Source organism: Bos mutus, chromosome 18 (assembly GCF_027580195.1).
Source record: "Bos mutus isolate GX-2022 chromosome 18, NWIPB_WYAK_1.1, whole genome shotgun sequence".
Lineage (NCBI taxonomy): Eukaryota > Metazoa > Chordata > Mammalia > Artiodactyla > Bovidae > Bos > Bos mutus.
Window position 1 is genome coordinate 17,988,166 of NC_091634.1, and position 16,739 is coordinate 18,004,904.

The following is a 16,739-nucleotide window of genomic DNA, read 5'->3' on the forward strand; positions in this document are numbered from 1 at the left end:
AAGCAAGAGAATTCCAGAAAAATATCTACTTCTGCTTTATTGACTATGCCAAAGCCTTTGACTGTGTGGATCACAACAAACTGTGGAAAATTCTGAAAGAGATGGGAATACCAGACCACCTGACCTGCCTCCTGAGAAATCTGTATGCAGGTCAAGAAGCAACAGTTAGAACTGGACATGAAAAAATGGACCAGTTCCAAATTAGGAAAGGAGTATGTTAAGGTTGTATACTGTTACCTTGTTTACTTAACTTATATGCAGAGTACATCATGAGAAACGCTGGACTGGATGAAGCACAAGCTGGAATCAAGACTGTAGGGAAAAATATCAATAACCTCAGATACCCAGATTACACCACCCTTACAGCAGAAAGTGAAGAGGAACTAAAGAGCCTCTTAAGGAAAGTAAAAGAGGAAAGTGAAAAAGCTAGCTTAAAACTCAACATTCAAAAAATGAAGATCATGGAATCCGGTCCCATCACTTCATGGCAAATAGATGGGGAAACAGTGACAGACTTTATTTTCTCGGGCTCCAAAATCACCGCAGATGGTGACTGCAGCCATGCAATTAAAAGATGCTTGCTCCTGGGAAGAAAAGCTATGACCAACCTAGTCAGCATACTAAAAAGCAGAGACATTACTTTGCCAACAAAGGTCCATCTAGTCAAAGGTATTATTTCTCCAGTAGTCATGTATGGATGTGAGAATTGGACCACAAAGAAAGCTGAACACCGAAGAATTGATGCTTTTGAACTATGGGGTTGGAGAAGACTCCTGAGAGTCCCCTGGACAGCAAGGAGATCAAACTATTCAATCCTAAAGGAAATCGGCCCTGAATATTCTTTGGAAGAACTGATGTTGAAGCTCCAATACTTTGGCCACCTGATGAGAAGAGCTGACTTGTCTTCTGGAAAAGACCCTGATGCTGGGAAAGATTGAAGGCAGGAAGAGAAGGGGACGACAGAGGATGAGATGGTTGGATTGCATCACTAACTCAATAGACATGAATTTGAGTAAACCCTGGGAGTTGGCAATGGACAGGGAGGCCTGGTGTGCTGCAGTCCATTGGGTCTCAAAGAGTTGGACAACTGAGTGACTAAACTGAACTGATGGCTACACAACACTGTGACTGGATTAAATCATACATTTTATGATGGTTAATTTTATGTTATTTGAATTTTACTTCAATAACACACATAGTGACTTCCCTGGCAGTCCTGCACTTCCACTGCAGGGGTATAGGTTCCATTCCAGGTCTCCCAGGAACTAAGGTCCCACATGCCTTGAGGTGAGGCAAAAAACAAAAACGAAACACACACACACACCCCCCTACAAATATAGCAGTAAGAGAAAACACAAAATGACAGTAAATAGTTGGAATAGAATGCTGAAACTAGGAGTAGTTGTCCTCTATACTCTTAACTTCACATTGTTACATTGCTTTAGTAAGTATTCTAGTTTTTCTTATTTCCCAAAATAGAAAAGTCCACATTTTAGGCTACCTTTCAAAAGACTGGGAAGTAGGGAAAGTATTTTTTCCTGCATTAGTCTTAAAAGAATATAATCAATTCCCTACTTCTGGCTACAAATAGCAAAGATTTATTAATAGAAATGCATCCCATGATACTATTTTTTAATAAAAAAAGAAATAAGGTCAAAGTTCTGGCAAAATCATTTATCTAAAATATCTCTATCTCTGAAGCTGAAGTGAATTTGCTCAGTCGTGTCTTTGCGACCCCACGGACTGTAGCCTACCAGGCTCCTCCATCCGTGGGTTTTCCAGGAATAGGTAGCCATTTCCTTCTCCAGGGGATCTTCCTGACCCAGGGATGGAACCCAAGTCTCCCGTGTTGTAGGCAGACTCTTTACCATCTGAGCCACTCTATCTTTAGATCATGGCAAACTCAAACATACACTAATGTTAAACTTGGTTCACAGTGTATTAATTACCCACGTATGTGCATACTCAGTCGCTGAACTGTGTCCCCATGGACTGCAGCCGGCCAGGCTCCTCTGTCCACGGGATTTCCTAGGCAAGAATTCTAGAATGGGATGCCATTTTCCTTTTCCAGGGGATCTTCCCGACGCAAAGTTAGAACTCACTTCTCCTGCATTAGTAGGCAGGTTCTTTACCTCTTGGCCACCAGGGGAAGACCCTTAATACCCACACATATAGTCAAAGTACACAACAAGAGGGAAGAGCTGTAGTGACCAAATTCCCAATACAGTATCTCCATTATAAAATACCAAAGCTTTGTTAAGTTTAAATATGATAAATATACCCATAGTTAAATGTAGTTGGCACCATCAAAATAACACTAATATTTCCCAAAAGCCTTAAGTTTTGGACACAAACTAAAAATTATAAATTAGGCTCTGATACTGATTGATAAATAAGAAAAACAAGTCTCCTGAATACTAAAATGTGAGAGCAATAAATAAAAGGCTGATTATTCAAGAAATGTCCAAAAGTAAGTTGGGAAACTAAGTTCAAGTGGAAATCCATAATAACATTTATGAAGTAGTCTTAAAAGTAAAACTCCTCTCAAGTATCAATTACAAGACCTGGTCCCAATCACTTATCTGAATGTGAGTTCAAACCAAGCTCATCATTCTCCATATACAGACCAAGTTTTCTGTCCTCCACCAAAGTGCCTCTCCACACGTGACCTATCCTAAATTTCAGCTTAGATACTACTTATATTCATCATAGTTCTGCAGAGAAACAGAACCAACAGAATGCACATATATAGACACAGAGAGATTTAAGAAATTGGCTCCCATGAAAATCCAAAATGTGCAGATTAGGCCAGCAGGCTGGAGACCTGGAGAAGAGTTGCAGTTTGAGTCCAAAGGTGGTTTGCTGGTAGAATTCTTTCCTCCTGGCTCAGAGGAGGTCAGTCTTTGTTCTATTAGGACCTTCAACCTGACTGGATGAGGCCCACCCACATCCCACATCATGGGGGAGCAAAGATGCTTTACTTAAAGTACAATAATTTAAATATTAATCTGGTTAAAAAAAAAAAAAACCTTCAGAAACATCCAGAATATATGACTAAATATCTGGGCACTGTGGCCTGGCTACGAGTGGGCTTCCCTTATGGGTCAGAGGGTAAAGAATCCATCCACAATGCAGGAGACCTGGGTTCGATCCCTGGGTTGGGAAGATTCCCTGGAGGAGAGCATGGCAACCCACTCTAGTATTCTTGCCTGGAGAATCCTCATGGACAGAGGAGCCTGGCGGGCTACAGTCCATGGGGTCGCAAAAAGTCAGAATGCCTGCACAACTAAGCTCACAGTGGCCCAGGCAAAGTGACCTAACACTAGCCATCACACAACTCCACCAGTAATTCCCAGGTGTTGGTAACATATTCTTCCTTTAAAAATCATACAGCATTCTACCACTGTATATAGTGACCTCTTTTAAAATCGAAAGATCTTCAGGACAAAGATTTGTATCCTTGCAATTAACACAAGTAGCTAACACAGTGCCTTAAATAGTGCTGACATCTGAATATTTCTTGAATAAATTTCAGAGTGGAAAAAGCTATTAAGTAAGCTATTTCCAAAATTACTAAGCACTGTTTAATACCAAAGGAACTGAATTAAACCACACAATAAACCTACTTAGAATAAAATGGGAAAATGACTATTTACAGCAAAAAGAAATAACAGCTGGACATCAACAGGATGGGAAAACAGAAAGCATAGCACATGGATTAAAAAAAAACCCCAGCATATAAGCATCAAATGGGGTTGGGGGGAAGTGCTGAAAAGCTACATTTGGGGGCTTCCCTGGTGGTCCAGTGGTTATGAATCTGCCTTACATTGCAAGGGACACCAGTTCAATCCCTGATCCGGGAAGATGCCACATGCCATGGAGCAACTAAGCCCATATGCTCAGAGTCCATGCTCCACAAGAGAATAGCCTCTGCTCATCGCAACTAGAGAAAGTCCATGTGTAACAACAAAGACCCATCACAACAGCTAAGGTAAAATAAATAAATTTAAAAACAAACAAACAAAAAGCTCCACTTGGTATTTCTATTTTCCTTACATTTATCTTTAAGTACAGTTCTTAGTGCATATCCAGTATGCTATACAAACTCTTGCTGAAACTATTTGAGACACTACATATTTGGAATAAGCTGTTATATAAGGGTTTAACACAAGGTTTAATTAAATATTAAAAGATCTTCATTTATCAAACTATCTCTTCTACAACACAGTACCCACAGACCCTGAGAGCAGGATAGTGGTAAGTGGGCTCCGGGTTTTTTTTTTTTTAACTTGGGTGGGGAGATTTATTTATTTTTTTTTTTATTTTTTTTTGGGGGGGGAGATTTAAAATATAAGATTTCACAGGGCTGCTCTTTGAAATCACGTCACAGCTTGTAACTGCAAACCTCCACTTTTGGCACATCTTGTACTCTCTGCTTTGGTCCATTCTTCACCCGTATCCACACTACTTTCTGTTAGGGTCTAATACTGCGCTAAATAAAACCATCTGTCTCCAGCCTCTGTAATCCTTTCTTGTACGTACTTCAGACCTGTCCTCCCCAACAGTGACTTTACTATTGACCTCTCTGCAGTATTCTCAATCTCCTGGCATGGGTCACATGCCAGTCACTGGTGACTCTAAGATAACAGACTTCATGGCCCAGATAACTTTCCTCTTACCTTTTCAAACATATTCTTAAAACCAACTCCTTTATCACTTAATTCTAAAAGTGAAAGTAAACTCCTCTTTGACTAAAATGACTCCAAATAATCTCGTCCTTTTCATTAATACATTTCATATCTTCACTCATTTTCTCCCCTCTTCCTCATAGTTTTGGGGGAAGAAAGACTTCTACATTTCTTTCAGTCCAATGTCACCTTCCATGATTATAGATTTGAGACCCTGCAACTTCACTTGCTTCCTCCCAGTGGATTATTAATATGTGCAGATTTACTCAAGACATACCTTTTTTTGTTCAACCATTAGCATTTCAGATTGAGTACAAGAAAATAATGACTAGCCTAAGAATTTAGAAAGAGTGCCAAGAAGAAAGAATTATAAAACCAAAAGGCACTTTGATAATTTAGATGGTGATACAAAACAGCAGCAGCGGTAATGCAAAACACAAAAATAGGACTTTTTTGAAATGGCAACAGGAGAGATCCTGAAACAGTTCTGTAAAGCATAGGACAGCAAAAGTAAATACTTATTGTTAATACTTATTATTACTTATTAATACTAATCTGAGAGAATAAAATATCAATACATACCATCTTCATTTATCATAGTGTCCTTTCCTATAAAACGTCAAGTTCAACCACACATTTTCTGACGAAGGAGACTTCAGAAATAATAATCCTTCATATTATCAACAGTTAATTTGTTAAGCACAAAGGACATAAGGAGGGAAAGATGTTGAAAAATAGTCTATAGTGAAAAATAAGAAAAGTTTGCTAAGCACAAAAAGAAAACAGAAGATAAACTGCAAACACAGAAGATGCAATATAGTTTCTGACTAGGGTAACTGGGGAAGGCTTTGAAGGGGTGAGGATGCTCAAGTAGCATCTAGAAGGATAAATGTGATTCCCTCTTGTTCCTTTCCTAATTTTGGTGGATAGGAATCATTATAGGTACTGTCATTCAATACTGTCAGCTCAAATTGTCCCTCACTCACAATTTTTGCACAATGCTGTCAGCATAAACATCCTACAGCTGGACTCTGACAAATCACTTCATTGGCTAAAAACTTTCCAGGGATCCTTACAATCCACCTGATAGCTCAGTTGGTAAAGAATCCACCTGCTATGTAGGAGACATGGGTTTGATCCCTGGGTTGGGAAGATTCCCTGGAGGAGGGAACAGCTACTCACTCCAGTATTCTGGCCTGGAGAATTCCATGGACTGCAGAGTCCATGGGGTCACAGAGAGTTGGACATGCCTGAGCGACTTTCACTTTCACTTTACAACCCACCAAGAAAACTCAGACTTGTTATTGTGCTATTCAAATGACAAACTGAATAAACTAAGATAAATGTAGCAGGGGAAGAAAAATAAAAGGGGAGGGAGGGGCTGGAGTCTGTTATTTGACACATTTTCACTGGGACCTTCCAGAGCTGTTGGTTCTCTTTCCTTTGTGACTTTGGTTCACTTTCCCAACAGACTGCAAAACTCCCCATGACCTAGGACTGGAGACTTTCCTAGACATCCTCTTCCTGTGGCTAACTGTGACTATCTGTCAGGCCCTACCTTAGCTGCTGGGTCCTCAAGAACCCTGTCTCTGGCTCTTTGGTTTCCTAGCATATAGCACAGTGTTTAACATGTAGTCGTAAAAGGTACTCAGCAATTCTCCTGAATGGATGTAATAAGCCCCAGGCATGTGCAAGCTTCCCTTATGCTCCCTGTGCTCCATGATGTCTTTGGTGTGGTAGGTACCTCTGCTCCTAAATGTGCTGAGGTTTCTCCAGAATCTCTAGTTTAACCTCACCAGAGTACCAGGATCGAAGAAAAGTAGCTATTCATCCAGATGTGGGAAATGCAAAAGAGGCTTTGGAAATCTGACCACTGTTGAAACAAATTTCAAGTTAATCTTCCAGTTCTGACCTCTATCTTCACCCAATTACTATAGTCCTTGTTTTCACTGCATATGATGATGTCAATTCCTGAGACTTTTAGGAGTTTGGGTTCACTTCTTGGCTTTACCCACTGCCTCCTTAGTCTATAGCTAAATTCTGCTAAGACATTTAAACTCAAAAGACAAAAACTTTTTTTTCACCCTTCAAAATGTTGTTGCTGTTGTCCCCTTTCCAATTCTACTTTCTCTTTTATGGGTTTATGTGTTTTAAAAAAATGCCTTCTCATGTAGTTTGAGTTAAGACTTATAAACAGGAAGAAAAAGGAAAAGCATGTCCAATTTGCAGTCTAAATTTAGCCTCAACCCTCTAAGCTGCTTTGTTGGGTATTCTTCCTTATGGTTGGTTTTGTATTTTACTCTCCCAAAGATATAACCAACAGAGATATAAAAATATCTTTAAAAGCAAATTAATTAATTAAAAATAACTTTATCCAATAGGAGTTAAAAAATAAAACAAAAAACAGAGGAGTGAAAGAGAAACTAATCTGAGAGTTGGACAAATTTACTAGGTTAAAGAAACTTGAGTCTTCAGATTTACAAGGCCCAGTGAAACCACTCAGGAAAAACACACTCCAGTGTGGCAACATTTCGAAACTCCAAGAACTTCCAGAGAGAAAAGTGAGAATCAAATTGGTATCAGCAACACCAGAATGTTAGAATACAATAATCCAATAATTTAAAATGTCCATATGAAAAAACAATCTGAATTCATAATATAGCCAGTCATCAAGCAATCAAGAACAACATAGATTCACTAAGAAAATTTGCCACCCACACATCCCACCTTTTTTTTTAATGACAAAGATGCACTTATGCAAAACTGAGGGGAAAAGAACCAACTAAGAAGTCAACATGGTAAACAAGAAACAGGAACCCCTGAATGTCTCTGAATAGACTGGACAGAGATAATGCAAAGTAGTAAAGTAGCAGAGGTGGTAAGAAGTAAAATTCTGCATGTATCTTGGAATTAGTTGACAAGATCAGAATCACAGTACGTGAGAGAAATTTAAGGATAACTCAAAGATCTTTTTATCTTAACCAACTAAAACAATAAATTGTCGTTCAATTAGAAGGAAAGGACTAGATGAAGAAACAGGTTTGGGACATATTGAATGGGAGGTGCCTAGCAGACATCCTTCCAGGTGGAAATATTAAGGAAGCCGATGGATACACAAATTAGGAGTCTGCAGGAGGGGTGCAGGATGGAGACAATAATCTACAGACAGCATCTGAAGTCATGAAATTCAGAATGAAATCAAGAGAAGAGTGCACATGATAAAACAAGGAAATAATCTGTAAACAACACAAAAGAAAAAAGAGAAAGAGAATAAGAGAGTGAAGATGTGAACTAAGCCCTGGCACCCTCCAACAATGGGAGGATTAGGAGTTGAAGAATCACAAAGGAGACAGTGAGGTCTAAGAGAAAACTAGGATCACATCAAGTGAAAAAACGGTTAGAAGCAGACGAGATTGACTGAGCAGTATATTGCTGATCAGTCAAGTAGACTGAGGATAAGGACCAGCCACTGAATTTGGCAACATGGAAATCTCTGGCAACCTCGATATAGACAACTTCTTCAAGGAGTTTTGGTGTAAAGGGAAGGAGAGAGAGGGGGCAGTAGATAGAAAAGAGTAACTGCGTTAAGAATAGCAGTGTTTTTGTTGTTGCTGCTGCTGCTGTTTTTAAGATGGGTGAAATAACAGCGTATCTGTGAGTAGACAGGAAAGGTCTGGTAGAGAAGGAGAAACTAAATATGCAGGAGAGGCTGTTGGAGCAATGTCCTTGAATCATGAAGAGGGGATGAAACCTACTGCACAAATGCATGGGTGACCTTAGGAGAGAACAGTTTATCTAAACAAAGAAAAGGAGAGGTTTGGGACAGATGCAGGTTACTGGGCACATGTGGGATGAGTTGAGCAAAATTCTCTTGTTTGCTATTCTCTTCTCAAATAAAGAAGAAGCAAGGTTCACAGGCTGAAAGTGAAGATGGGGGAAGAGATGATAGAAGTCTGAGGAAAACAAGGAATGGAATGGTCATGTACAAAACCGGAATGAATGGACTAAGGACATACAATATATGGGAAGTAACCATGACTTCTGGGCTTAGTGAACATAAATGTACAGTGAAACTGGCCAGCATGTCTGTGCTGATATAATTAGGGCTGTGAGGTTTGTACAGAAAGTGGGAGGGGGAAGAGGGTTGACAGTATAAGCTCTGTTCTGACTGTAACAACTCCTCATGGAATTAAAACAGGGGGTAAAGTTATAAGGAGAGTGTGGGTCAATGAAAGGTAGTAAGATCAAGAGACTGTAGGCTACAGTAGATCTGAATGACTGATGGAGATAGGTTGCTGCTGCTACTGCTGCTGCTGCTAAGTCGCTTCAGTCGTGTCCAACTCTGTGCGACCCCAGACGGCAGCCCACGAGGCTCCCCCGTCCCTGGGATTCCCCAGGCAAGAACACAGGAGTGGGTTGCCATTTCCTTCTCCAATGCATGAAAGTGAAAAGTGAAAGTGAAGTCGCTCAGGCGTGTCCAACTCCTAGCGACCCCATGGACTGCAGCCCACCAGGCTCCTCCGTCCATGGGATTTTCCAGGCAAGAGTACTGGAGTGGGTTGCCATTGCCTTCTCCGGGAGATGGGTTACCTAGACAAAGATGGAGATAGTGGTTGGAAATAACAATGAGAAAGCTACTCTAGTAAGCACTGTAACAAACTAGTTATTATAATACTTCTGGTATTATCTCATTTAATTCTGAGAATGACTCTGAAAGATGCACGTTACTATCCTTACTTAAAATATGAAGTTAAAGCTGAGATTAAATTACTTGTCCAAGGACACTACTAAGTTTTCCAACTGGCCTTTTAGGTCACATTTGCTTCCAAAAACAAACACTCCACAACACTAGAATAAATCTTTGTGAGTAAAATACTTCACAGACTACCTCACACTTGATCAATTTTACTTCATTGATATCCAGTTTTTAAAATAGCTAACTGAAGGACTACTTTAAAGTATCACAGAGAAAATAAAAGGTAAATTGCTCCTATAGGGAGCACCTTCTATCATGGAGTAATAAATTCAAGCTAAACCATCTACAGTTACTGCTATTACTACTTTGGCACTGAGTTAAATACAAAACTCTTGCTATGTGTCACACAGGTAAGATCCCTTTACTCTTACTATTTCTCTTCTTCTACTATTATTTTCCTCAGGCTTTATATTGTTTTCTTTACTTCCAATTCAGATAGTCATGTCTTGGGACATTCCTGATGGTCCACTGGTTTCCCTGAGCGCCCAAGGCAGGGGGCCTGGGTTTGACTCCTGGTTAGGGAACTAGATCCCACATGCCACAACTAAAGACCCCACAGACTGCAAAGAAGACTGAAGATCCTGGTGCAACCAAACAAAAGAAATAAATATAAAAAAAAGAAAGAAAGAAAGAAAAAGAAAGCCATGGCTTTTCTTACTCTACTGGAAAATGTACAGTTAGTTTCTGGCACCTGACCTGAGACTCTCAGAATTACCAAGAACTTCTGAGGACTATGCAACAACAACAAACTGTTTCCAAGGCTCCAAGTTCTGGCAATCTCACTAAATAGGGCAACCAAAAGAAACTGCAGCATTAAGTTTCACTAGACCTTTGCTGTTCCTAAGTAGTGATTTTGTGAATTGCTAGATTCAGATCCCCAAATCAGAGAGAAGGCAAGAAATCAATAAAGCACTTCACAGGCATTTCATCCAACACAAGCTCTCCCACTCTCTCTGGAGTTTATGACTATGTGGATAATTAACAATCAAGAGGTGAGTAAGCTACGCCAATGGGCAATATAATCCATTACCCACTTACCCACCAACTTACCCACTTTTATATTCCTCCACCAATCACTTGATTCTTTAAGAACAAACTGTTTGTTTTAAAAGCAGCTGGCTTATATAATCATTCTTCCTCACAAAGTCTCTTTTCCTAATTCAATGGCAACATGATTTTCATTTTAAGGGTTTATTAACCAGGTACAGTTAACTAAATGCATGTTAGATAAGAATTTTACTCACTTTTGTCTATTTAGTCTATTTTGGCCACCTGATGCAAAGAACTGACTCACTAGAAAAGACCCTTACTCTGGGAAAGATTGAAGGCAGGAGAAGGGGACGACAGAGGATGAGACAGTTGGATGGCATCACCAACTTAATGGACATTAGTCTGAGCAAGCACCAGGAGCTGGTGATGGACAGGTAACTGGCATACTGCAGTCCATGGGGTCGCAGAGTCATGAATGAGTGACTGAACTGAAATGAGTCTATTTTACTTAAATACTTTTAAAATCCACATATATAATGCTTATAGGATATGTAAGTTTTCTCCAACTTTGAGATTCCCACAATGAGAAACCTTCAAAAGCTATGTTTCCTTTCATTTATTCAAATATTACCAAGGGTCTGCTCTGTGCCTGGCACTATTCCAGCTGCTGAGGACAGAGCAATGAATGAGACAGAACCCTTGCCTTTACAAAGTTTCCATTCTGTGGGGAATCTCTTGGTATCCAGGATCTATTATGTGTTTGGGTGTCATATTCACAAATACAAGTACATATACAATTGGAAGTATCCTACAAACTACTGATGCACATCATCACTTTGCAGCTCCCTCAAACATTCTGAATTGATTCTTCTTTAAATTTTAAATGAAAATTATAATTAAGCTTGAGCCATAAGGTGAAAAACTCTGTATGCCCAACAATGTCATTTATATCATGCATGTCTTAAGATTTTATCCTGGACTTCTCTGGTGGTACGGTGGATAAGAATCTGCCTGGTTTGGGAAGATTCTACATGTCACAGAGCAACCAAGCCCATATGCCACAACTACTGAGCCTGTGCTCTGGAGCCTGTGAGCTGCACCTACTGAAGCCCATGCACCTAGAGCCTGTTGTCTGAAACAAGAGAAGCTACTGCAATGAGAAGCCCATGCAGTACTGTTCACAGCAACTAGAGAAAGCCTGTGCACAGAAAGACCCAGCACAGCCAAAAAAAAAAATTTTATTCTCTTATATTCCCATTCTCCAAAATTTCTTACTGTTGGTGGAGGGAACATACTTTATATATTTTAATTTTAAAGCGATACAACTGCAAACACTTAGAGATATCCCCAAGAGACTTCTATAAGATTAATAAACTAAAATGCTAAATAATTTTCATTTATTCATTCATTTAATAAATATCTGTTCATCCCAGGGGCTTAGACAATAAATACATGCAAATAAACAAAGATGATTACATGTAGGTCATGATCAGTACTAGAAGAAAAAAAACTCAGACCATGATAAAGACCTCAAGAAACAAACAACAATCCAGATTATCTATTAACATACTTATACTGACATTAAATTCTTCCTTACTTGCCCTTAAAACTTCCTGACATTGATTTAGAAGATTTCAATGTATCAAAGTTCATCAAACTTATCTCAATTTCACTTTTATAGAACTAAAGCTAGTCTGTGAAATCTCTAGCAGAAAATAAAAGATAACACCTATTTGACAGTATCTCTGGCATTGGGCTTTTGACTACATACAGTGGGACCATACAATTTATTATCCAAACTGCAAGATTTTCAAGAGAGAAAAAGGATGTTTTAACAATTTCGCCAAAATAACAGGCACAAACAAGGACTTTCCACCAGGGCAAAACAGGCCATATGGTCATCCTAATTATATACTACATCAAACAGAGCTAGCCCAAAATATCAAGAGTATTTTATAACTGCAGATGGATTTAAATTGTAAGTAATATCCAAGTAAAGAAACCAAATTATAATCTGGACCATATAAGCCAAGTGACTTCCTTACTAAATGTAAAGATTTAAATACCTCACAACATACACAAAATCAATTACAGGGGCATCATAGGCCTAAATGTGAAAAGGCAAAACAGAAAAGTTTTGATAAGATAATCAAAGTAAGTCCATGATCCTTGGGTAGGGAAAAGCTCCTTTGAAAGAAAAAAAAAAAAAGGACAAGAAACATTAGTCACAATGGAAAAGAGTGGTAACATATTTACAATAGAAGGAAGAACTTCTATACATCAAAAGAAACCATTAAATGAGAAAAGATACTTGCAACAGATATATCCAGCAAAGGATTCATATTCTGATACTGAACTCAAGAAAAACAACAACAGCAGCACGCATTTCAACAGGAAAATGGGCAAAAAATTTCTAAGGCACTTCATGGAAGATGAAATCCAAATGACCAAGATATGAAAAGGTGTTTACCTCACTAGTAATCAGGAAGGTTAAAACCACATACAAATACATACCCACCAGACTGGACAGAACTAAAACACCTGATGAAAGTGGCAGTTACAAGTATTACTGTTGGTGAGAGATGTGGAACAACTATAACTCTCATATGCTTTACTAATAACTGAAATAAAAATTAGTAAACAACTACTTTGGAAAGCAGTTTTTCATGATCTAATAAAGACATACTCCCCAGGATCCTGCAATTCAAAGTACAGAGCATAAAGAAATTTACATAAACATGTATCAGTAAACTCAAACACAAAGTTACTGTTCATAATTGCCCAAAACCGTAAACAAGTTGAATAGCTTCAGAATATCCAAAGCAACTGGAGAAATAAACAAGTTACATGCATGACGGAATCCTTTGTCACAACAAAAGTCAAAATAAATATATGCAACATGATTCCATTTATATAAAGTTCAAACAGGGACAAAACTCTTATCATTCAGAGATGTAACTTAAGTGATAAAACGATCAATGACAGAATAACATTTATATCTAGCTTAAGAAGGCAGCAGTTGTTGATGGGAAGATGCAGGAGTGGGAGGCTTGTGGGATGTTGGCAAAGCCAGTCTTTCCCTGGGTGGTAGTTACAAGAACCTTTGTTTAAAAATATTTCATTTTTATCCACATATCTTTACAACATGTGTGGTTATATTTCACACTGAGGGGAAAAAAAAAACACCTCTCTCTAAAGGGGAAAAGGATTAACGTCCTAAATAGAATTCTAAGAATGTTAGAGATAACTCAATTCATAGTTTAAAAAGAGTTAGCAAGGATCTCTAAATCCAAATACATACTGTATTCTAGACACACTGTAGTCTAAAATCCATGAATATACTTTTGGTTTCGTTGGGTAGACTGCCACTCTTCATCCAAATTTTGAAAAAGGTGGAATTTCAGATATCAGATTACTCAGCAAATTACATAAATTCTAAAATCTTAACACCAAACATCCCACTTCTAATTCTGAAACCTGAAATAAGTGCCTGGTTGTTGACTGCACAGTTACAAAGCAGTTTTAGATTAGAAACTGCCAAGTAGAATAATATCCACATTTGGTAACTCCAATTTTTGCAAACACAATTCCCAAGCCTCTGTTATATCAACAACTCAAATTTCTTTAGAAAAAAAGAATATATTACGTACGTGGGATTACATATCAAAGCCATGAGAACAGACATAAATTAAATCAATGATTAAAAAAACCTTTTCATTGCTATATAGATGTTTTTAGGTTCTTGCACAAAAGAATGTATTTATAGGTTTTTGTTTTTAAAAAGACAAATACATTAGAAATCTTAAAAATGCTTAGGTTATTTTCTTTGTAAGAAGTAAAGGTACCACAGTCAACTCACTGATAAGTCACTAACCTGGCAAGAAATCTTAAAAGTCAGATTGGGCCAAACAATGCTTTAAAAAAAAAAAAAAAACTATTAAATCACTTTAATGAGAAATACTATTTTCAGCTTATATGTGGCTCTCATCAAAAACTTTAGAGGGCCCTTTTCACAATTCCACAAAACCATAAAAATTATACAGCTAAATATGCATGCGGGTGGGTGGAGGGACGGGTGGGAGAGGAAAGAAAAGAAAATTAAGAGAAAATAATTTAAAGACTCCCTACCTAGATAGAAAATTTGTCCCAACAAGAGTGTTTTAAAAAGGATGTACCAGGTAATCCAAAAAGTATCTTTAAATACTTGCGTGATACCGCGAAATGACTCTCCTATCGGTCAAAGACTAATCTTTTTCTTAAAAATAGATTTAGAAAATTTTCTTCCTATCGCCGGACTTCTCTCCTTACCATGCTATTCTTTCTATAACTCTCCCAGATGTGCTGCGAAAATGACCTTAGTTATCTTGCTTCCCTCTCCTATATGTTCCCAAAACTTGTGAGGTTTAAGATCAGGAGCTAAAGTTTATTTTCTTCCTGGTTTCCTGGCGGAACAAAAACCCAGACTTGTGAACGGAAACAAAACCCACAAGACTGGGCGATGGTACGTACTTTGGGGTGGACACCTTCCTCCCCGACCCCAGAACTCTCGGACCCAGAGTGCCTCCACCGGGGTCGGTCAGCGCCCACTGACCACTTAGATCTGCCCTGGGAACAAGGGACCCGGAAAAAGCTGGCACCCTTCTTCCCACCGGATTTCCAAAAACAAGGCCGAAAGGAGAGCAGCAAACATTTGAAAGAGATAGTTGCACAACAGGTTTGGTGAAGGATTCCGGTTTAACAGGTAAATACCACACAGGAGACAAGTGGGATGTGATCTGCTCCAGGTACCAATGGCATTTCGAGGCCGTCTGCGTCGCAGGAGAAACCCAAACTTTGGGCACATTACTTAAAGTTCACCTGAGGAATATGCAACGAATTGAAATTAAAAACGCGAGAAAATGGGTGCTGGAAAATCAGCAAATCAGCGCTTTAAACTCAGGCTGGGCGGAAAAATTCTTTGAATACTCAGGCTTTGTTTGGTGGTTAAGAAGACAGAACCACCGAATTTCGGAGTTGGAAGACGCGTATCTCCGTGTTCTTCGGCCCGTTCTCGGACTTCAGGGCTGCCCCGCCCGGCCCGGCCGGGGTCCTTAGTCACCGGATCGAAGGCGGAACCCTGAGAGCCCCGGGGAGGCCGCGGCTCGGCCCGGCCCGGCCCGCGACGCCGGAGCCCGGACGGAGGGAGGGGAGCGGCACCCCAAGGAGGACGGTGGAGCGGGGAGGGAGCGAGGAGGTCGCGAGCCGAGAGCTCGGCGCAGCCCCGAACGCTCGGCCCGGCTTCGACCCCGAGGCCCGCCCCGGCATACCTTTGGCGAGAGCTACGGTAGAGTTCTCGGTGTCGATAGTGTAGAGGATGCCCTCGTAGCGGATCTCCGCCTTGGAGATAAGGCTGATCTTGCTGCCGATGTAAGGGGTGCCCCCGCTCATGGCGCCGCCGCCGCCGCCGCTCCCGGCCGCTCGCAGAGAGGCAGATCCCACGCCGCTGTGGCCGTTCTGCTCGCCCACTTGCTCCGTCGGCGCCTACAGCAGCCGCCGCAGACCCAACATGGCGGCAGCGCCGGCTCCGCTACCCTCCCCCAGCCTCCCGCCCTCAAGCCGCGGCGCGGCGGCGGCGGCGGCTGCAGCGGCGGCGGCGCGGGGCATGCTGGACGGGGAGGCCGAGGTCTCGCGAGATTCGCCTGGCGGCCGGTGGCTCAGGGTTCCTTCGCTCCCTCGGCAGTCCTAGCAGCGCCGCTTGGCCTGGTCTGTCGCTGTCGTTCCCCCAGGCCTGAGAGGAGATCCAGGGAGAGGCCAGGGCCTCGGAATGTAAGGATACTGTGGGCTGGCGTGGCGCCGCTCGCGGTCCTCTTGATCTCCGCTGTGGCCCACACCATTTCCAGACCCTTTGTAACCTGTCCTGAGTCCGGTTTCATTGCAAAAGCGGATCCTTCTAGCTAGAAAGTTCCAACGTGCCTCGAAGCTCTTGGTGAGCACCTCTGAGACCTGGTCATTTTCCTCTGGAAGCTACTGCGCCCCTCATGGAGCCATCATTACAGCGTCTGTCACCCGGCGAGTCTCCCTTCTACTCCCCTTCGCTGCTTCTAGACGTGGGATTCTGTCCAGAGCTTTCAAATGGTTCTCATTGCTTTCAGTGCCATTGCACACAGACCAAACCCTACTGTCTGCAGTTTTGTTCAGTTCTGTGAACTCTGGATTCATTTAAGCCATAGCATTGTTAGCTTTAAAAAAAAAAAAAAGCTCAACCTAAGCGTGAGAATTGTGCTTTCTTCCGGGGAGGTTTGGTGAGGACTTAAATCTGGAGATAG

At 40.7% G+C, this 16,739-nt stretch overlaps 1 protein-coding gene across 7 annotated transcripts in view; it reads right to left on the reverse strand.

The window, feature by feature from the left end:
- Window positions 1–16,039, reverse strand: part of LSM14A (LSM14A mRNA processing body assembly factor) — a 53,874-nt gene extending 37,835 nt beyond the window's left edge. For 3 of the 7 annotated variants that reach the window (XR_011467691.1, XM_070387982.1, XM_070387981.1), the window contains exon 1: window positions 15,741–16,037. Coding sequence is in view for 6 of the 7 variants with exons in the window: in XM_070387982.1 (XP_070244083.1) it covers window positions 15,741–15,861 (121 nt within the window). In the remaining variant the exon portion in view is untranslated. Of the gene's footprint in view, window positions 1–15,740 lie in introns of all 7 variants that reach the window. The other 4 variants (XM_070387985.1, XM_070387983.1, XM_070387984.1 and 1 more) reach the window with 3 other exon arrangements.
- Window positions 16,040–16,739: the final 700 nt, after the last annotated feature.